Genomic DNA, 23,191 nt, shown 5'->3' with positions numbered 1-23,191 from the left:
ATGTTTTATATCTATATATAAATTAGAAATGAATATCACGTAGAAACGTTTGCCTTTCAATATTGGAGGAGTGTTTAAGAAAAGGTCCATGCTGAGCCTGCGCATTCAAACGGCCCGCTTTTGTTTATACTGTAAGCTTCAGTTAGGTAACTTGGACCACAACGTTCGAGCGAATAGCCTCAATTATTTCGGGAATATTTCATACTTATATCGAACGAGAATGGTATGCCACCTTTGAAAGTATGATCTCATAGTTTCGCGCAAGCGCTCTTGATAAAATAATACGCTATGGACCGTATGGAATGGGAACAATACGTTCAAGTGCAATGTTTCTCCTGACATTTGTGAGAATTCTTCATTAGGACCCGTTGATTTCAAATTTTTGGAGCTTTGAGAAGGGAGTGGAGCTGTTGTATTCCAAAACGTGCACGCGTGTGTTTCTTGGGGATATTTTAGTCATTTTGACAAGAGGCCAAAAGACTTCCGTATTAGAGAGAGGAGTGGGGGGGGGGGGAGAGAAAAGGACTCTAGCTTTAATACTTTAGCCCGATGTTAGTGCTCTCCTTCGTATAGGACTATCGAACGTTTGCCGCCACGCTGACTGCTAAGGCCTAAAACTCCAAGCACCAGTCTTTTCCTTCTCCAAAGCTCTTTTTCCTCTCGATCCAGGCTCTCAACTTGATAAAAGCTGGCATTTGTCGTCTCGTCCAATCGCGCGAAGCCACTCGTAGCGGCGCTTTAGTTTTTCCCGCCTTTATTCTCTCCATGCTCTTCTTTTATCGGCAAGACCAGCTTCCGGCTAGACTGGTACTCGCTTCTACAGTAATATAACGTTAATATTTCTGTTCCTTCCAACTCGCGCACGCGGTGGTGCTTGTGGTTGACTTTCTTCCAAACGCGTCAAAAAGGATTGGTGTCTCGTCCTCATGCGATATTCTTTGGAACGGACTTTTAAGAAATTTTCAATCATTTTTGGATAACTACTCTATTACGAATGTTAAAAAACTCGACAACTTTATTTAACTGGGTAAGAAGATAAAAAAAATCTAACCAAAAAAGAGACGCAACTAAAATTGGAAAATCGGGATGGGCTAATTCGAAGCACGTTCTCCTCGTAAGCGCCTTAATGTAGGCTTTACTTTTGGCTTCTCATAGATATTTTAAATATTAAGTATAACCAACCCCGGTTTAACTTTGCGAAAAAAAAAATTCCTCCAGCTGACACGATGTTATCATTTGACATGCGCGTGAATTATTACCCAGTGCACAGCGGGATTAGGACGATTGAATTACACGCTTGTTCCTTAATGTATTTGTGATATCTATCTTGTCATGTAATATGGCGGGCGTTCTTGAACCTAACCCTCGCTTCAGGGAAAAAACGTGGACTTTCTGAATGGCTCATATAGGTTACCCTATTTTTTTATTATTTTTATATATATTTTTTTTACTTCTTTGCTTGTTTAAGAACTCGTAAAGTTGGGCCGCCAATACTTCTTCGATCTCTTTTAGGATTTACGGGGAAGTGAGATAGTTCGTTTTTGGAGGGAGTCGAATCTTCTTTATAGACTACTCGTTATCTTGGATTAGAAAAAAAAATGCCCTAAGCTAAACTCTATGGGAGAAATCGAGATATAGCTGTTAGTGTTATTACGAAAAGTACTGGATTAATAACGAATGATACGATATAGCAGAAGGGGATAATAGTAGAAGGATGACACTCTGTATCCTCTTAATGCTTTAGTTATGTAACGTCATTCTTCCCAGACTCGCCCTTTTAGTTGGCTTTCCCGCTCATCAAACTACAAATGGGCATCGCACTGTAAGGTGAATTCTATAGTTGTTTGGCACTAAATCCCCAGCAATCAACCCACAAACCTTGATTGTCTTGACGAGGGACAAAAATTCACAAGCGCATGCGCCTTGGCAAATAGTTAAACGCTAATAGAGTAATGATGAGGAAACTATTTATCGCGAATTTGATTCGGTTTAGTAACCTTGCTCTAAATGTTCCGATGTTGGGAAGAGTGACGTTACACTTACCACGCTTTGTGGTACACTTCTCTCGAAGAGAAGTATTATAGGTATTTTTTGTTATAATAAAGAAATAAAACTGTCTCCATGGTAACGGAAATATTCACCCAAAACGAGATTAGTACCTTGTCTTTGGTAATTATTTGTTACAAATGTCTGTCAGATCAGGAGCTAGGTATCAGACAATAGCGGCAAATTCATAAATATCTTAATGTTTTGTTCGATCCATTGGTATCAGTTTAATCCGAACTATTGTTATCCGTTTTGTACATTGTCACACCCCTTTATATAATAATCGTAATAGTTTGACGTTCATCTCGGCACCTCACCAGATATTGGCAGAATCTATTGTGACATTTAATGGACAGCTAAAATCCGTCCTCTAGAAGTCTATCCTCGATCTTTTTTTTTTTCTCTCTCTCTCTCTCTCTCTTTCTCGACCTCTCAAACTGAGCTTGAAAGTTTCGCCACCTTATATAGAATTGCCCCACCCTAAGGCCCTTTTCACACTAGGCCGCTTGAGTCGATTGAATCAACCCTTTTTGGCGTCCAGAAATTGAAATAGTATGAACATTTCTTTTCGTCCTTTCGCGCTGGGAGCCTGTCTTGTTCACACGCTTGTTTGGTGGCATGGGTGTAGTTTGAAAACAAACTTAGGATGCCGTTTTTTTCATTTAGGAATTTTGAAAATGGATGGTCGACAGAAAGGTCAATGAATAATCAGGGAATTTGAAAATGGTCAAAGGGTCAAGGAATAATCACAGAATTTGAAAATGGTTGACCAAATGCTCCAGAAATAATTAGGGAATTTGAAAATGGTCAAAGGGGTCAAGGAATAATCAGGGAATTTGAAAATGGTCAAAGGGTCAAGGAATAATCAGGGAATTTGAAAATGGTCAAAGGGTCAAGGAATAATCAGGGAATTTGAAAATGGTCAAAGGGTCAAGGAATAATCAGGGAATTTGAAAATGGTCAAGGGGTCATGGAATAATCAGGGAATTTGAAAATGGCCAAGGGGTCAAGGAATAATTAGGGAATTTGAAAATGGTCAAGGGGTCAAGGAATAATCAGAGAATTTGAAAATGGTCAAGGGGTCAAGGAATAATCAGGGAATTTGAAAATAGTCAAGGGGTCAAGGAATAATCAGGGAATTTGAAAATAGTCGACCAAATGGTCAAGGAATAATTAGGGAATCTGAAAATGGTCTTCCAAAAGGTCAAGGAATAATCAGGGAGTTTGAAAATAGTCGACCAAATGGTCAAGGTATAATTAGGGAATTTGAAAATGGCCAACAAAATGGTCAAAGAATGGTCAGGAAAATTGAAAATGGTCAAGGAATAATCAGGGAATTTGTAAATGCACTCATAATATCAGGGAGTTGCGAAGGAAACGATGGAGATATAGGGAGGGTCATAAAAATAATAGCTCCAAAGAATTTTGACCCGACAAGTCATGTAAAAGCCAGCCTTTGTACGATATCATAGAGTGTCAACTTCCAATTGGAATATGAGCGAAAGACCTGAGAAACGTCCCAAGTTTGGCGCATTAATTTAAATGGGTAACAAACCAAGAAACTTGTTTTATTAGTCGATTTTATTGGTAAAGGCGTTCGTTTCTATATATTATATGATTTTATTATTGAAGTAAAGGGAATGTCGAGGGGGGGGGGGTTGCTTGTCTTATATTTAGTTTGATGTCCCCAATTGACAGTAACGAGGCGTCTTCCAAAGCTCCCACCTCCTACCCGGCGGTGTATCGCGACATATCTAAATGGTATATAGCAAGCAAGCCGCCAGAGGAAAACAATTTTTATTTTATTCCCATCCACGGATAGCGTGAAAATAAAAAGAAAGAAAGAATAGGAGAAAGAAACTACGAAACGACTTGGCCCGCCAATATTTTCCGTCTCAGTGACGTTCTATAGCTTTTGCTTTCCTGGATGACGCGCCTACTGCGTTGCACGCTTCTCCCTCTCTCTCTCTCTCCGTTTGTTTGTTTTTTATTTTGGTTTTTTGTCTATTTTTTTTTCTTTCTCTTTTCGAGCTGGAGTAGAAGAAATGGTGGCAACGTATATCTGATCTAAATTAACACGTCTTAGAGAGAGAAGGGATTATAGTTCGCGGATCTCTCGAATCTGAATCTTCCACCATATACGCTTAAGAGACATTTGTTTTCCCAAAATACTATTTTTATCTCCCTTTCTTTTCAATCAGTTTCAAAATAACTTTACTCAACATCCACCGGATGTTAAAAGACTCTGACATATGGGGTTAAGAAGTTTATATATTTATTTATTTAAAGTGGAATTTTAATTTTTTTCTCAACAAAGCATTTCTCAGTTACCTACCATTACAATGGACTGATTCTAGAATAAGTTCATAAGATTTGTTCCCCATAAGTTTGTCACTGGTTACAAACTGGAGCTTGTCATGAAGTGACGTAGGTCATAGATTCGAGGTAAAGCGAAGACGCCTGGTGACTGAGGCGTTGTCAAAGGCTTAGTAATGCAGACTAAATAGGAAGATGGACTTATTTATCCATCATAGGTTCATAAGATATGTTCCATTAGTTTGTCACTGGTTGCAAACTGAAGCTTGTCATGAAGTGGCGTAGGTCATAGATTCGAGGTAAAGCGAAGACGCCTGGTGACTGGGGCGTTGTCAAAGGCTTAGTATCGCAGACTAAATAGGAAGATGGACTTATTTATACAGCATAAGTTCATAAGATGTGCTTGATTAGTTTGTCACTGGTTACTGAGAGCTTTTCATGAAGTGACGTAGGTGAACCGTCATAGATTCAAGGTTAAGCGACGCCTGGTGACTGGGGCGCTGTCGAAGGCTTAGTAATGCAGACTAAATACCTAGGAAGACGGAAGTCCTGCATTATTGACCGAGTGTAGGACTTCAATTCTCGCTTGTCGTTCTCGAACTGTAAGTCTCTAGAATTACGAAGTATAGGTAGTGTCAAACTTATGGAACATATCGTATAAACTTATGATTCTTTGGATTCTCGCGCAAAGTCTACAAAAAATTGCGCAATCCTAACTTCTAAATATACAGTATACGTATGCTATTGACGTTTGACCTCGGACTATATGAAAAGAAGCATGCGCTTCTTATAAGCGAGAGATTCCCCATAGTATCCAACGAAAAAAAAAAGTTGCTGGAAATAGTTGAACTTCACAATGAACGTTCATCAATACGATGCCTCTTGAAATTTTAAAATACCGCTTTCCTGTATTTTTTTTTCGAAGGAAAATAATAAAAATGAGGTTGAGACTCCGGGGAATAAAATAAAAAAATATTACTGTATGGCTTGGAAAAGAGATGAGAGGCCGATACAAATTTTGCATATATCCGTTATATCTATACGCGAAGGGTAGGGTGCCTGGTGCCTTATATCTCTAGGGAGACTCGAGTTGGCTGGCGAACTAGCTGGCAGTGTTCCGGGCGGCACGGGGTAAACGTTTTTAAGGATCACGCGACCCCCTCATCCTCATCCTCTCAACCGGGGCTTTCTCGCCTCCTCCTCATCCCTAGCTCTCTTCATCCTCCTCGTGATCCAGAGTTCAATGGGTCTCCCTTTCTCACTCGCAAGGAGTCGAACCCGGAGCCCCACTCCCGCCCGCTTAAGCCTAAACTCGCTCCATCTCCACTCGTACACGCGCGCGCTCTCTATTCCCGCCAATACCAGATCAGATGGTTCAGAAACCGATAATAGAGACCTTTCAGTTGAGGAAGGAGCTGAGTCTCGTGACATAATTTACGCTGCCATATTGGTGGGTTTAAAGCAGAAATGAAGCTGAGACCACCAACAATATGGCTACCAGAACAGCGGTAAGACTTGGGATTGTGTGACGTACAACTATCCCATCTGAAAGCTCGTGACCGTGTCTTACTATGACCTTGAATATACTCAATAAAAGGTCACGATGACGACACGGAATCGTAAATTCGCGGGCTGATTTTCTTTCAAGATGAAAAGCCACGTATATCGGAGACTATATCGTATTATATCGAAAGGGAATTTCTTAACCACGTCATCTATGGCTCGTCTCTCCCTGGACCCTGGGATGCTTCTTCCCCCCCCCCCGATCGATGCTAGATGCGGAGAAATTCTTTCGGGATGCGGGGATAAAGAAAACGGGATAGAAAAAATATAGCTAGGCGAGATGGAGAGAGAGAGAAAGGAGACGTTGTTATCGAACTGCGAAATGTTCAGGGAGGCTCCTAGCTTTTTTCTTCTTTTTCTAACGGTGTCCTACTTTAGGCCGCGGGTATACTGGCTGGACATCTAGGGACAACGGTTTCCCGCGCTTTATATTTTTGGGTCTCGATCTATAGCAAGAGAATAGCCACTACACGGAGAAAGAGCGATGAAGAATCTCTATATACTCTTCGTCTTCTCTCTCTCTCTCTCTCTCTCTCTCTCTCTCTCTCTCTCTCTCTCTCTCTCTCTCTCTCTCTCTCTCTCTCTCTCTCTCATCTCTTTTCTGTCTCTCTCTCTGGTTTTGCTATTCTTCGCGGAGAAATAACTTTTAACGTATCTATTGTAAATCGCTTATGGCTTTTCGGGCCGCGAATACCTAATATACTCTATACGAGATTCTTGCCTCCTCTTCCGACACCATATTACTGGCTGTTCCCAAAATTTTGGCCCATTAAACACGACCCTCTATATAGAATATCTCTGTAGTTTATTTTTCTTTTATTTGTCCTGCAAGGGAATTAACTAGAAAGGAAGAAAAAGTCTTTTTGGGTCAGACTGGTCATTTGTTTTTGTACAGGACAAGATCATAGCTGTGACCTTTATAATATATATATATATTATGTACGAACATGGGGTACGTACGTGATCGTCTAAGGAATGTCTGATATGGTTAATTAAGGTATTGCCTTAGAGCCAAGCTTCAATGGGTCCTGTTACCGTTATTGGGCCCAATCAGAAAGGGGCGGTAGACCAAGGTACCGGTAGGTCAGAATGTATGGCAAAATTTTGGGAGTCATAACTCTGATATTTTGAGAATAAATAGACAAAATTTCGCTCTTACCAATGGTGCCAAATAATTGAACCAACATCAACCAAATCTCGAGTAAATAAGATTTTAAATATGTTAGCAAAAAGTGATATCTAGTTTATTAGGGAGAAGGTATAAGAAGCCTAAGTATTCGCGCGCCATAGTCCCAGTCCCCCTTTCAAAATACAAGGGGGGACGTAAAAGGATGCCACCGGGCTATTTCGCCTCTCCTCAGTCGGAAAATACGTAATTTTCGTTATTCGCGTCGCGCAGACGTGAGTTTTCAAGAACCAATGAGATGCTGGTTATAATTTAGAGGCGGGCATTAATTCCGGACCTACGTTTGGACTGGAGATAAAGCTAGAAATGTGGTGAATTTATACCTTCTCCCTAGTAAACTAGATATCACTTCTTGATTTTAGTTTTTGGATTCCCGTGCATGCAAGACCATCGAGAGAGTTTGTGGGCCCCAGGAAAATGGTTCAAAACACGGGCCCCCTCAAGACAGCCGTACACACGTCCCAGGCCCCTAGAAGCACGGGCCCCGTGGAAATTGACCGAATTAACCCTTTCTGCGTTCATGCCAAACTCACCCGGATACTATTTAAAGGCGTGAACGTGATATTCGTAAGATTATTCAACATCAATCGGTTTAACTTTCGTTAAGTTCAAACGTGCTTATAGTAGCTTTATTCGTGCATGCGGTTGTGGGGTTTCCAACAGCTACGTCCGGCTGCCGCGTATCGCTTTTAATTACGTCTTAAAAATATGCCCCTGCAGTTCCGCCCTATACAGCAGCTTAACTTCGTTCCGGAGGTCATTATGATAGTAAATGCCTTCTGGTCCACGCTACTATTTCCTGTTATTTTTGTAGGGGTCACGTGATATATTTCGTACGCTCTTCCCACCAAAATCCGTGACGAACTTTTCCCGCCAACGCAAAAAGGACGTCGAACGAGAGAAGTCAATTGACTCTACAGGTGTATACACTGATAGTTTAAACTCCCACGCTTTTTGCTCGCTTTAATCATTCTTGGTAATAGAGTAATGACAGTATCTCAGTTTTGATTGTATGGAGAAATAACATGGGGTGCCATTGGTCTATAGTCGTTCCTTCTTAGAAACTGCGGGAATTGCGACTTCATCCCACTTGAAAAATTCTCAAAGTTGTTGTAAGAGTTACGAAGTAAAAAAGTGGTATACAAAATGAATTTTACAACTGGGATGGATGTCTTTGTCCATGGAAGGAATTAAGGTTGTCAGAAACTTTATTAGTAATGCGTGACCTTTTTGATAATGTTAAAAGTTAATCAGAAGTTATTGTTTTTTTAACATCATTTTTGAATATTCAATGGAATAACTTTTATTTTTTTTTATTGAGTACCACTTTGATAATTTTAGGGTGATATACTTCTTGAGTCACGTTGAAAACCGTCTCATGAATAATTAGATATTTTATAACGTTTTGATTAATACACTTCAAATGCCATTTCATTTACGTGTGTTCAGAATTTAGGAAATACCAAATAGAGATGATTTACGGATATTATTTTATTAACCCCTTTTTTATAGTAATTTGCATGACAGAAAGGCCCGTTCACACCTATATCTCGTTTAAGACCGAATTGTACTTGATTAGTTCAGCAGAAAACAGGCAAAACCAGGAAAAATCAGGGAAATAAATAGTTGACAAAAAACCTCAGGGAAAACTCGGGGAAATTTGCCTCAATCAGGGGCCGAGTAATTAAGCAAAATGTTCATAAACATCACTTCCGTAGGATAAACATTACACTAAATTTTAGGAGCTCGTAACTCTGGTTCTAATAGAGACAAGGGGATTTTATAGTCCAATTTAACCCCCTCCTTCGTTAAAATTTGCTCCATAGGATACTCCATATACGGGAAAGACCTGGAGAACTCAGGGAAGTATATGGGGAAAAACCTGGAAATCTCAGGGAAATTTGTTTTCCAAAAGTTGTATGAACCCTGATTCGAGCCAAAATTTACATATTATTATAAACTATCCTCTGTTTATTATTTTAAGCTCAATGTGAACGCGTCCCTTACGTTTTTCTAAGTGGGCTTTTCTAAACTTCTCTTATCCATGTTTCCCCTTTTCTTTATCTCCCTTCTTATTTTGCCTGCGCTTTTTAAAAGGAGAGGCCGATGCGCTCATACACCATCCCCAATTTGTTTTTGGGCACCCGAGTTTCGCGGGGTTTTTTTAATATAATAATATAAAAACCATATTTCCCATTTCGCAATTTTCATCAGACATCATCATCGGCTTCAGGTACGTTGGTTTATTTCCGAAAATTCCTCGAATTTAATTCGCAAATGGAAAGAATTGAGTGTTAGTGTTTTTCAAGAGGAATATAATGCGTTTTATCTTGAAAATAATATTGAAGTTGGCCAAGTGTTAATGGAATAGAGGATCGAAATTTGGGATTATATTTATAAAGTTTTCCACCATTTTTAAACCATCGCGCGCTTCTTATAGTTAAAGATGACATCTTCATTGTTTTCATAAGCGTGGGTTTCCCGAGTACTTCCGGTTTTAGATGAATTTCTTTTGGCACTCGTCGTAGCTCGACAAGTTGGCACTTTTTCATCGTCTATATACCTCTTTGCACGGTTAATGCTAAGGATTAAGGGACTATTTTTTAACCATAATGCACTGTAGTGTAATTCCCGTTTTCGATTCGTTTTTAGGCATTCTAACGTATTTTTTCCAATTTGTTTTTTCATTTTAATATTTATTTGCTTTCCGTAACCATGGCAACGTCGTTTTAAATTGCGTAAACAACTAAAATGGGTCATAATATACAGCTATTTAATATCATATTTAGGACACTTTTTTTCTTTATTAGTTTTCACGAAATGATAAGAATGGTTTAGTTTACAGAATAAATGTGTTTATTTATATTGTTCAGGGAGCACAGCGGTCCTATATAGTTCCTATAAAATCCTATAATTTTGAACCTATCTTATATCATCCTATAATTTTGAACCTATCTTATATCATCCTATAATTTTGAACCTATCTTATATCATCCTATAATTTTGAACCTATCTTATATCATCCTATAATTTTGAACCTATCTTATATCATCCTATAATTTTGAACCTATCTTATATCATCCTATAATTTTGAACCTATCTTATATCATCCTATAATTTTGAACCTATCTTATATCATCCTATAATTTTGAACCTATCTTATATCATCCTATAATTTTGAACCTATCTTATATCATCCTATAATTTTGAACCTATCTTATATCATCCTATAATTTTGAACCTGTCCTATATTATTATCCTATAATTTTGAACCTGTCTTATATTATCCTATAATTTTGAACCTGTCCTATATTATCCTATAATTTTTAACCTGTCTTATATTATCCTATAATTTTGAACCTGTCCTATATTATTATCCTATAATTTTCAACCTGTTCTATATTATTATCCTATAATTTTCAACCTGTCCTATATTATTATCCTATAATTTTCAACCTGTCCTATATCATCCTATAATTTTCAACCTGCCCTATATCATCCTATAATTTTCAACCTGTCCTATATCATCCTATAATTTCAACCTGCCCTATATCATCCTATAATTTTCAACCTGCCCTATATCATCCTATAATTTTCAACCTGCCCTATATCATCCTATAATTTTCAACCTGCCCTATATCATCCTATAATTTTCAACCTGTCCTATATCATCCTATAATTTTCAACCTGTCCTATATCATCCTATAATTTCAACCTGCCCTATACCATCCTATAATTTTCAACCTGTCCTATACCATCCTATAATTTTCAACCTGTCCTATATTATCCTATAATTTTCAACCTGTCCTTTCGCTGGTTCAGGATTTTTTACATATTATGTTTTAATTAAGTTCCTCTTTTCAAAGTAAAATCCAATTTGCTATTTTTTATTTTATTTCTCTACATAGTTTAAGCAAAAATAGTATTTTATATGAGCATTTTTATATTCCTATTTAATTTCCTATAAAAACACATTCAAAATCCAATATTTCTGTATAAAAATTCCTATTTCTTCCTATAAGGAATTTAAAATTTTTGGTTGGACTCCCCGATTTAAGTAAAGGGCAGTTGAGGCTATTTTTGAATCCTCGGAGAGTGAATGAAGTGTCGATATAACTTTTACGCTGACTGAACGACTTGTGTCCCAAGTGTATGTCCCGAATTAATGACGATTTTTGTTTCTTATATCTAATTCTGGCGATAGAAGTCCCTCGCTCTAGTAGAGCTCCAAGTCCCAACCTTTCCTTGACCCTGATTGACCTTTTTAAATGACCCGCAGCAACTCTAGCAGAGAAGTTTGAAATTTCTTTCTTATTCGCTCGGTTTGCTTTTGCCGCTCTCTTTTCGGTAAATCTGCCACAAGGGGATGAGGTGAACAAATAGATATAGTTAATATATATAAATTAATTTCAGACAAAAACATTTAATAAATAGATTTAATAGGTTTAATTCTCAAAATGCGTGAAAATATATAGTGACGCATGAAGAAGCGATATCCAGTTTACTAGGGAGAAGGTATAAGATACCTAAGTATTCGCGCGCCATAGTCCCAGCCCCCTTTCAAAATACAAGGGGGGACGTAAAAGGACGTATTTCGCCTCTCCTCAGTCGGAAAATACTTGTAAGTAATTTTCGTCATTCGCCTCGCGCTGACGTGAGTTTTCAAGAACCAATGAGATGATTGCTGGTTGTAATTTAGAGGCGGGGATTAACTCCGGACCTACTATACTTTTGGAATGGAGATAAAGCTAGCTAGAAATGTGGCGAATTTATACCTTCTCCCTAATAAGCTAGATATCGCTTCTTGGTGACGGGATAAATCTTCCATCGAAAAAACAGACTTTTAACTATAATACAGAACTTTATGTAATACAATGTATTGTATTTATTATATCTATGAGTGTAGCCGCACCGTCCATGATTCAAGCGGGTGGTGAGCGGTTCGGTTCGGTTCACTTTTTGTTTAAAGAATTTGAAAATTCCAAGCACGCTGCTTGCGCTTTTTGATTCATTCCGAGATTTTTAACGAGTGAACGCTCTTTCTTTAGTCTTCTTCTCCTTTTTGCCGTGTCAATAATCGAAAACCCGGAGTCCGTCCCACGCTAATTTACAATCTCCCTGAAGATAATAATCCCCCTATATTTGATTGAGTATGTGTTTCCAGGCCTTTATAGCTTTGAAAGTATTGAAAATTCAGCACGAAACAAAGATACAGTCTGTAGTCTGCTTTTTGGCAATCAATAATTTACGAATCAGCGCATTAACCCCAAAAGTTTCAAAACAAATTAACCGAAATTCGTATTCGTAATGAACGGAAATTTATGCAATTTTTGTTTTAACATAGTCGTAAAATTCATACAGTCAGATCATGGGTCTTCCTTATGAATGCACTATATTGAACTGGTAGAGCGATTGTCGATACAAAAATATATAATAACCGTGATCGTTAACGTTAATGGCATTGTAAATTTAATTTGAAAAGAGCTAGGAACTTAATTAAAATAATATACAAAATATCCTTAGTAAACCCCGCAATTTTGATGTTTATTCAAATGTGATCTCGATAAAAAAGCTGAATGTTTGATAAATTTGATGCTAAACTATAACGAAAACGAAGTCAAAATTACAGGATACCAGAAGTAAGATGAGACTAGAAGTAAAGAGCTCTAGCATTGGTAGTAGATCCTGGCACTAGTGAACAAATTTGAGGATTTTATGCCGCTTCCATCGCGCCTACACTACAGAGAAAAAAAAAATTGGTCGAGTTCCAAAAACATTTCCTACCCCCTTCCCCTCATCCGAAAGCCGCGGAACACGGACGCGGGCGCTTGAATCTAGTTTGGTCGTCTACCACCACGAGCGTCTCACGTTTTGGAGGGAAAATTCAGAAACCGCTACCAGAGGGCCAACCGTTGGTGTGTTATCAAGAATATTCACTTTCGCCAAGTGAAGAATTTGGTTAGCTCAGTACTTCTAGTCTCATCTTACTATAGGACCTTTCATGAAATCATAGGATAAATAGGACAGGTTCAAAAATATAGGATTTTATAGAAATTATAGGACCATGGACTCCCTGTAATAATCAATGAAATGATAGCTTCGACATAATTTATTTCAAATATTCTCACACCAAAGCCGCCTGTCATTCTGTCATCTCCTTAGCAAATTATACCGCGTATCTTATTCTTCTTTCTTTAATAATCGATAATTATCGAAATTCATCCAGGGTAAAGCTAAAGATAATATGTTTTTATTTCATAGATTATTCTTTAACACGTAGAGCTATAAGATCCCTTTTGGCTGCGACGATATTTGCTTTGTAAAATTATATAAATCGTTATAGAAGATCCATAACGCGTGCTATAATAATATCTTCGGTTATGCCTTTATACAAAAGCGCCAGAGATTTTTCTCACGAGGAAGGGATGGAGTGTGGATGGGTTGCCATGACAACGGGAAGCTTTTCGTTCTGGAACGCTGCCAGATGAATGAATGTTCCCGATAGTTGCTTGGTTGGTTACTAGCTCTTTCATACCTTTTGACCCTAAGCATTTCTTGGGCGACATAAAGCTATTATTAATTTAATATTTATTATTATTTGCTATAATATTTATGGGAAAAATTATATCATCTTTAGTCGCTGTAATGACGCCCCTCTCGAAATTCGCAGTGCCTATTGCGTTTGGTTTAATCGAATTGTGAAAACTCGATCAAATATTGTCGTTGATGGTGGTGGTGGGATGATCAAAGCGGGTACCTAAAGAGATGAGACCTATACCAGAAGTGAGATGAGACTAGAAGTGAAGGACTCTAGCATTGATAGTAGTAGATCCTGGCACTAGTGAACAAATTTGAGGATTTTATGCCATTTCCATCGCACCTACACTAGAGAGAAGAAAATAAGTCGAGTTCCAAAAAAAAAGTTTCCTACCCCCTTCCCCTCATCCTAAAGCCGCGGAACACGGACGCGGGTGCTTGAATCTAGTTCGGCCGTCTACCACCGCGAGCGTCTCACATTTTGGAGGGAAAATTCAGAAACCGCTACTAGAGGGCCCACCGTTCTTGTGTTATCAAGAATATTCACTTTTGCCGAGTTAAGAATTTGGTTAGCTCAGTACTTCTGGTCTCATCTCACTTCTGCCTATACTAATACGGTTTGGAGAAAAAAAATGAACTAGCGAGATTATCCTAGCCCTTATTTGCCGCCAGACTAAATCCCGTTGCTAATCTTTTCCAAAGTGCCTTCCTTATTAAAGAACGCGCGGCCCTGTTACGAATTAGTGGGGGTCCCTATTTGCCGCCATTTTCCCCATTCTCGGTTAAGCCTTATCCAGCAAATATACAGCCATTAGAGAAATCCCCTTTTTTACTCGGCGGCGCTTTGTTTTGTTCATTTATAAACAAAAAGAACCGTGAATTAAGTTGTTTATTATTAGCAATGGCGAAACAAAGAGGTATATTTTTAGGTGTCTTATGGATTGGTTAAAAGACTCAGTTATTCCCACACTTTTAAATTGTTACGACCGAGGGGCTAATCACTTGTCAGGTTCTCTGTACACCGGTTAAGGATTACGTGTCATCATTTTACAACTATCAAGGGCAGGGCTTTTAAGATTGCTACAGTTAAGGGTACAGCCAAGAAGTGATATCTAGTTTATTAGGGAGAAGGTGTAAGATGCCTAAGTATTCGCGTGTCATAGACTCATAGTCCCAGTCCCCCTTTCAAAATACAAGGGGTTATGTAAAAGGAGGCCACCGGGCTATTTCGCTACACTCTCGTCAGTCGGAAAATACGCAATTTTCGTCATTTGCGTCGCGCTGACGTGAGTTTTCAAGAACCAATGAGATAGTAATTGTAGATAGTAGTTGTAATTTAGAGGCCGGGATTAACTCCGGACCTACTGTACGTTTGGTCTGGAGATAAAGGTGGAAGTGTGGCGAATTTATACCTTCTCCCTAATAAACTAGATATCACTTCTTAGTAAGCCGTGTACATCGATTACGCCGAGTGACCGGCCCCTCGTTTACGACTTCCTATTTCCACTTCAGGCTTAATCATCCGTGACAGTTCAACATCTTTTTGTTAAGCATTTAATAAATAATAAGCGGTTAAATCGTGCTAGTATGTCGTCACTGTGGAATTACCTTATTAAAATTTTGAATAGTTTAAACGTTACGCCCGTTATTTCTTTTTTTCAAAAATACAGGCAACGTTTTAAACAACCATAATTTCTCGTTCTAATTTCACGCCTAATAAAATCTTTATAAAATTCAACTCACGCCGACCGCGCTCGTTCTCTAAACTCTCTGGACAATGATGCGTTCATTTTTACATTTTTTTTTGCTCCTTTTCTTCTTCTTAATTCCCTCTCGCTTCAACAGTGACCATCGTGATATGTTCAGTTTGTATGATATAATGCTCTGAAAGCGATACGAGTGTTGTTTTAATTATGTATTTGTTTCTTTCCTTCCCCCGTGATATCTTCATTACTTATTTCAACCCGAGAAGTTATAGTTGAACTCACGCGGTTCCCCCTCGAGATCTTCCGGACTCTTTTAAAGAAATTAAATCCGCCTTCGCGATATCATTTGTCATGAAAGGAAATTACGTATTCTCCCGCTTGTTGAGATATATATATATAGTCCGATTCTGTGGTGATTTAAGCCGCGTTTATCTGGGAATTATTTTACACACCTACCTTGTCTTGTACCATGCAAGAAGTGATATCTAGTTTATTAGGGAGAAGGTATAAATTCGCGCCACATTTATAATCTAGCTTTATCTCCAGTCCAAAAGACGTAGGTACCCCGGAGTCAATCCCGGCCTCTAAATTACAACCAGCATCTCATTGGTTCTTGAAAACTCACGTCACGCGACGCGAATAACGAAAATTACAGTCACAGGGCTGATACTCACTCATACGCTCAATTTTAGTTGAATAAGTGACTATTTAATTTAGAAATAGTAAGCAAAAAGTGACTAAATAGGGGCAAATTAAGCTATAGAAAGGGCCACTTGAAATGAAATGTTTTCAGAGATGACCGATTTTCACAATTATTTGCTATAATTAAAGATATTTTAAAGGTCAGTGTCGTAATTAAGCCCAATATATGGTCTTAGATATTTCCAGTCAAAAGAAAGGTCACCTTGTATTGTAAAAGGTTTTCGGCGAAATTCAATTAAACTATTTTGGAGCACAGCTCAGAATGCAAAGTAATCGATGTCGTTTTAAATCAAAAACAGAACATTCATTTAAATTTGATTAATTTTAAATAATAAGTTAAACATTTGCTGAGGGAGCGAAGCGAGCTCCACGATTTTGGGGTTTGATCAACTGTGATCTCGCAATTTTTGCGTTTAAACCGTCATACAGCCAAATATATAACGTTTAACGTTGTGGTCAAGAAGATCAATAGCACCGAAAAGCTCAAAATCCAAAAAAAGTGACAAATAGTAACTAATTTTTGGAAAAGTGACTTTTAGTAACCGAATTTAAAAAAAGTGACTTGGTATCAACCCTGCAGTCATATTTTCCGACTGAGGAGAGGCAAAGTAGCCCGGTGGCCTCCTTTTACGTCCCCCCTTGTATTTTGAAAGGGGGACTGCAGGACTATGGCGCGCGAATACTTAGGCATCTTATGCTTTCTCCCTAATAAACTAGATATCACTTCTTGCTTATACGCTATACTGAAATCAACCTGGTTGCCGGGTTTTTCATTCCCCCCCTCCCCCGCCATTTTAGCCATCAATCACTTTCCAAACGGATCCATATCATTATTCCTCAACCACGCAGCTTGGCATATTGCAGAATGACCCCATTCGGTTGTAATGTATACTCCGTTATAAGAAGGCTATAGCTGAGAGCCGCTTCAAAATATTCAGCAGAAATTCTTCAACTATATAAGTTTTCGGTAAACAATGACTTATAAAAGTCATCCACTTTAAAAGAAAACTGTACGAGCTCTTAAAATTGTTACGAAAGTAAAAAAATAATGTATGGTAAATTGTGCAATTTGGTTTTCATATCAGCATTTAGGATCCCTCGTGGAAAAATGTCATACAACATTTTCGACTCAAAATCGCCTAAAAATAATCCCCCTTAATTTATGGCAGGCTTATGAGAAACACGCTGTTTATAATAGTAAAACTGTGATGACACGACTTGAGGTCATAATTTTATAAATGGTCGCAACTTTGTCGTCAATATTTGTAAAAGGTCGCGATTTGGGGGTCAAGTTTTTTAAAAATGTTGCAACTATAACCTAAACAATATCATCCTTTTTTATCGCGGAGGTTTGACATCATATCCCACTCTTCTCTGATTAATTTATTCTAACAGGGATAGATTTAATTTTAGAAGTGGGAATGGAGAACAGAGTAATGTGGACGCGCGTCAAAGTCCCGGACCCCCTTCTACGGGACGGAGGGGTATGAAAGAAGAGGCGGGTCATAGCGACAGAGCTAAAAAGGAATTGCGTAATTTTCGCGGCCCCGTCAGCAACGTCATCAAAACGTAGTTTAAGTAAGCCAATAAGATAATTTAAACTTTTCGTTACGTGTCGGAGGGAGGGGCTCTATACTGGGCTATGAGTCGGACTGAAGAAAATTCTAACCGTTCTCCATTCCTACTTCTAAAATTAAATCTATCCCTGATTCTAATTATTCAAACATATCCAATTTATACGAAACTTGTATTTTGAATTATGTTTCTGCATATCATATCGTCGTAATACAGATCTTCTGTGATATAAAGGGAAGTATTGATCGAGGATTTCTGTTAAGAAGTTTAGGCCCGTGTACCAACAACACCTCGCATCACCTCTTTCCTCTCGCTTTGACGTTGTTCGTGAGAACAGAAGTGAGATGAGACCAGAAGTACTGAGCTAACCAAATTCTTCACTCGGCGAAGGTGAATATTCTTGATAACACAAGAACGGTGGGCCCTCTAGTAGCGGTTTCCGAATTTTCCCTCCAAAACGTGAGACGCTCGCGGTGGTAGACGGCCGAACTAGATTCAAGGAGCCGCGCCCGTGTTCGGCCGCTTTAGATTGAGGGGAATGGGGTAGGAAATGATTTTGGAACTCGACCAATTTTTTTTCTCAGTAGTGTAGGCGCGTGGGAAGCGGCATAAAATCCTCAAATTTGTTCACTAGTGCCAGGATCTACTATCAATGCTAGAGCCCTTCACTTCTAGTCTCATCTCACTTCTGGTGAAAAGGAGTAACGTTTTTCCAGCAGGCGAGCTCTTTTCGATATCAAACTAGCAGCGCCTAGCTGGTCCGGCTCTACAACTCTCTATTACTTAGACCCAGTTCCTATGAATATGTAATTGAAAAGCGGGAGCCCCGTCACTATGGTGAAATTCTCGCGTAAAAAAATGGGTACCCGCTCGCGAAGGTCCTTATATGTTTTTCTTTTTTTTTTGGGGGGGGGGGGGGCTTCGTCGAGTAGGGAATCAAACTTTCGCGGAGCTCTTTTTCTAGACAAGGGACCTCTATTTGAATATTTTATTGGCTCCTACGTGGAAAAAATAGAAGTATTCCCGTACGCGCCCGGGTAGCTAGCCACCCTTGCCCTTTTACCCCTATCCTCTCAAAGCCACTAACAAGCGGGCCACTATCGATTCCTTCAAACTCAGCACGGGTCATTCATGCTTCGGAGTTTTTACCGAGGTTTTCTCAACTCAACCTGCAGCAGAGCAAAGTTTATATTCGGACTCTTCGCGACCTTTTACAAATACAAATTTTAGGTTAAAATAGATATTTTTAAAACACGTGACATTATAATTCCACGAATCGTTGAAGCTCGTGGAATTTTCAAAGTAAAGAACAAAGGGTTTCACGTGAAACAACTTTGTTAAAAACGCGCACAAAAATTCAAAACAACCTTCGAGGCTTAACGAATTTTCAAATTTATACGTCATAGCAGAAGTAAGATGAGACTAGAAGTAAAGTGCTCTAGCATTGGTAGTAGATCCTGGCGCTAGTGAACAAATGTGAGGATTTTATGCCGCTTCCATCGCGCCTACACTAGAGAGAAAAAAATTGGTCGAGTTTCAAAAACATTTCCTACCCCCTTCCCCTCAACCTAAAGCCGCGGAACACGGGCGCGGCTCCTTGAATCTAGTATTGCCGTCTACCGCCGCGAGCGTCTCACGTTTTGGAGGGAAAAATTCAGAAACCACTACCAGAGGGCCAACCGTTGATGTGTTATCAAGAATATTCACTTTCGCCAAGTGAAGAATTTGGTTACCTCCATACTTCTAGTCACTTATCTTACTTCTGGCAGAAGTGAGATGAGACCATAAGTATTGAGCTAACCAAATTCTTCACTCGGCGAAAGTGAATATTCTTGATAACACAAGAACGGTTTAAGCGGTTTCTGAATTTTCCCTCCAAAACGTGAGACGCTCGCGGTGGTAGACGGCCGAACTAGGTTCAAGGAGCCGCGTCCGTGTTTGGCCGCTTTAGGTTGAGGGGAAGGGGGTAGGAAATGTTTTTGGAACTCGACCAATTTTTTTCTCAGTAGTGTAGGCGCGTGGGAAGCGACATAAAATCCTCAAATTTGTTCACTAGTGCCAGGATCTACTATCAATGCTTGAGCTCTTCACTTCTAGTCTCATCTCACTTCTGCTTCTGGTCATAGGCATATATAGCTTTTCTATAATAATACGTTGAGTTGTTAGAGAATAATATTCGTTATTTTACGATTTTTAAGGAAGTAGGAAAAGTAATTTCAGGGAAGTGTTTTCCTTTATGGAAAATTTATTCCAAACTGGCGTATATATAGGAGATTCATCATTTGTGAGTCAGAGTCATATCCCTGCCTCCCTCCTCGTCAGTCTTAACTCTTAATAGCCGGAGTATTTCTGGGCGCTGCTGGGCGTTAGAAGCTGAGTAATCAGTGCCTAAAAACCTTTTTCTCTCTCCTTTATTCCACGCATGCAGGGACTAGAAAAAGGGTGGATACGTGTAAGGGGAAACGTAGTCGGTAGCTCGCTTCTTCCTTCCTGAGCTTCCACCCCAAAACTCTCCCGGGAAAGATAAAATTGAATTTGCAAAAGGGATCGTTTATTAGCCCTCTTATTTCCTTTCCTATCTTATACTTTTCATTCATAAATTAGACTATAACGAATGATGGAACCCATACGTATCTAGGATGAGTTTATCACTAACTCTGTGTGAACGAGGTTTATAATATTTGTTTGGAATTTACCAGGGATAGATGTAATTTTAGAAGTAGGAATGGAGAACGGTTAGTATTTACTTCAGTTATCCCGACTCATAGACCAGTACAGAGCCCCTCCCTCCAACACGTAACGAAAAGTTCAAATTATCTCATTGGCTCACTTAAACTACGTTTTGATGGCGTTGCTGACGGGGACGGCGAAAAATTGTGTCGCAATTCTTTTTGCCTCTGTCGCTATGACCCGCCTCTTCTTTCATACCCCTCCGTCCCGTGGAAGGGGGTCCGGGACTTTGACGCGCGCCCCCACATTACTAGATCTGTTCTCCATTCCTACTTCTAAAATTAAATCTATCCCTGACAATAACAAAATGACAGTGTTGTTTTTTAAGAGATTGATCAAATTTTCTGGTAGATTTTTAATATTTTCTATTTGATTCTGTTTTGGTGGTAGATCGCCTTGCTAACTGCGGGAGCGGTTTATCGTTGACGGTTATGCGCCAGTCGTCGAGCCATCGTAGAAGCTGGACGACGGCTAAAGAGCCGAGATCGTCGACGTTAAAAAATCGTCGGTCCGAGTGGAGGACGAGCGGCGAGTCTAGATGGGCAGTGGCCGACTCGGCGGGAGGCCGATAGCCCCGCGTCGAGGAGGATCGGACTGCGGTCGAAAGAAGAGTCGGACTCGGGGCAGCGATGGGAAACAAGCTCAGCTGCTCCTGCGCTCCTCTTATCCGAAAGGCCTATCGATACGAAGATTCGCCTTGGCAAAACACCAGAAGGAGAGACGGACACTTGCTCAGGTAATAACCAACCACCTACATCCTCTACCTTCGGAACCCCTTTCCGCCCGATGAACCCGCGACAAAATGACCTCTTGGTCTCTCTCGGAATCGTGGCGGCTGTGAGCTATACGCACCCAATCTTCCAGAAACAATTTCATCCCATGCAGAAAGGAGAAGACGGAACAGAACCCGGCTAATCTCTTTTATTCAACATTGTCCATACATTCTCTTTTCCTCCATCGGTTTTATAGTAAAATCAAACCCTATAAAGGCCTAGTTTCCCTTTGTCGTTAAATTAATTAACCGTTTGACACAGGTAACCTTATCTTGACATTTTTTTTTGACTAGCTTGTTAGAACACGCGTTTCGAAATATATTTAAGTTAGAACAAATGCATCATTATTCGCATTAACCAAAGTTTACACTCAATTCGGGTCCAATTATGAGGCGACGTAAGTTTAGTATCGATTCCAGTTGAAATAAGCCAGCCAGAGGCCATGCGAAGGAATATTAATATATACGACATTTTTTCCCAATGTGACTAGACCATTCTTCCCCGTTTTCCCCGCTCTCTACAAGTCGCACGCTTTACGGTTGTATACCCTTACTGAAATTAATAAAACATTGTTCGTTGCACGCAGCCGCTTTAACGGTTTGAACCGCACCGACTTCTTGCGCGCGTGAAATGGGCCTCGTGACGTGTAAAAGTCTCTCGACTCCATAATCGACCTCTTCGAAAGGCACGAGCCTCTTTTGCTTCCGGGGATTGTCAGTCTCTCGAGTTTTACTTCTACACGCTTACCAACCCCTTGCCGCCAACCAACTGCTTTAACTACAACCCATATAGGCTTATACCGACCGACAATCCATATTGTCTTTTGGAGCGCCAACGAAACCGAAAATGAAATACGATCAACGAAAACGCGTATATACACTCGTTTCTCTCCCCACGCATGTACTCGGAATGTGCACACTACAAACTACGTTCGAGATTCTTGAATATGAAAAGAAATTACAACTAAAAGGCCGACCTTTATTAGGAATAGAAATATTGACTGTTTTGTTCCACCTTTAAGGCCTGTTTTCACTGGGTAAAAGAGGCGCAACGCGGCCCAAAATATTTTAAATTTGGCAGATAGTCAGCGACATTTTTTACGACTGGTTTTCACTAAACACTTTTCCGGCGGTTTCGATTGTATTTTGCAGCTTTATTTAGCGCACGCGCATCATAGCGCTTTCTACGGCATAATAAAGACCCACGAAAATAGATAGCGGGAGACTACGTAAAAGCACCATCACAAGTCCGTCAGTGACTGGCCACTTTCGCATTTAAAATAACGGTGGAAAGATATTACTTCAATTCCGTACATTTACCCAGTGAAAACCAGCCTTAAAATACGTAGGCATAAGCGGAAAAAGTTTGATTGTCACGATATTGTAAATGCAGTTCTTTCAAACCCCAAGTTGTTTGGTTAAGAGTCCATTATTGTTATTTCTAGTTTTCTTCTCTGTTCGGACAATCACGGAACTATTCACGAACTACAGAACTTTAAATTAAATTCCTTAATCCCTCTAAGTTTTAAATATACCGTTGCTTTGGAATAGATAATCACGATTAAAATGATTCTTCGCGTTTACAAACTTGACAGAGAGAATTTTGACTATTTGAGACTTTTAATCACGCAGACTACGGTCATCCTAGAAGCCCCCCCCTGTTTAAAATTCCGGGGTGCGAATCGAGGTTGCTGACCTTGGTCCTTCTCTTTTCTGTCGGCGAAAATGATTTAGACGACACTCTTTGCCATTATCGATTAAACGAGGTGGAGGAGACCCCCCCCTCTCTCTCTGGAAAATGCTTCTCCTTTTCTGGATTTGAACCGAAATAGAAGCTTTGTCGAGCCCGTTTCGAGTCTAGCCGACGCCGTACCTATTCGGAACCGTTACAAATTGTTATTTTCAAAACTGATAAAAAATGAATATAAATAATTTGGAATGATTCAAATATCGGTGGGGGGGGGAAAAGTTATAGCGTTTGCTCCGTACTTTTCATATTGTTCCGGCTCATTTAGCAATTGGACCGCTTATAAATTGTTTATAATTTGGGAATGAAAG

General features: G+C 39.5%; 1 protein-coding gene across 10 annotated transcripts in view; it reads left to right on the top strand.

Moving 5' to 3' along the window:
* Nucleotides 1–23,191, top strand: part of sif (guanine nucleotide exchange factor still life) — a 98,484-nt gene that overhangs the window by 3,400 nt on the left and 71,893 nt on the right. For 9 of the 10 annotated variants that reach the window (XM_089842615.1, XM_089842616.1, XM_089842610.1 and 6 more), the window contains exon 3: nt 20,752–21,097. In XM_089842615.1, the coding sequence (XP_089698741.1) occupies nt 20,991–21,097 (107 nt within the window). In that variant the 5' untranslated portion in view covers nt 20,752–20,990. Of the gene's footprint in view, nt 1–9,190; nt 9,345–20,751; nt 21,098–23,191 lie in introns of those variants that run through there. The other variant, XM_089842607.1, reaches the window with a different exon arrangement.

This window comes from Phalangium opilio, unplaced genomic scaffold (assembly GCF_054372755.1).
Source record: "Phalangium opilio isolate 3A_F unplaced genomic scaffold, DU_Popi_V2 ptg000070l_1, whole genome shotgun sequence".
Classification (NCBI taxonomy): domain Eukaryota; kingdom Metazoa; phylum Arthropoda; class Arachnida; order Opiliones; family Phalangiidae; genus Phalangium; species Phalangium opilio.
Note: the sequence above shows the minus strand (reverse complement) of the source record. Positions and strands in the feature narration are given on the sequence as shown.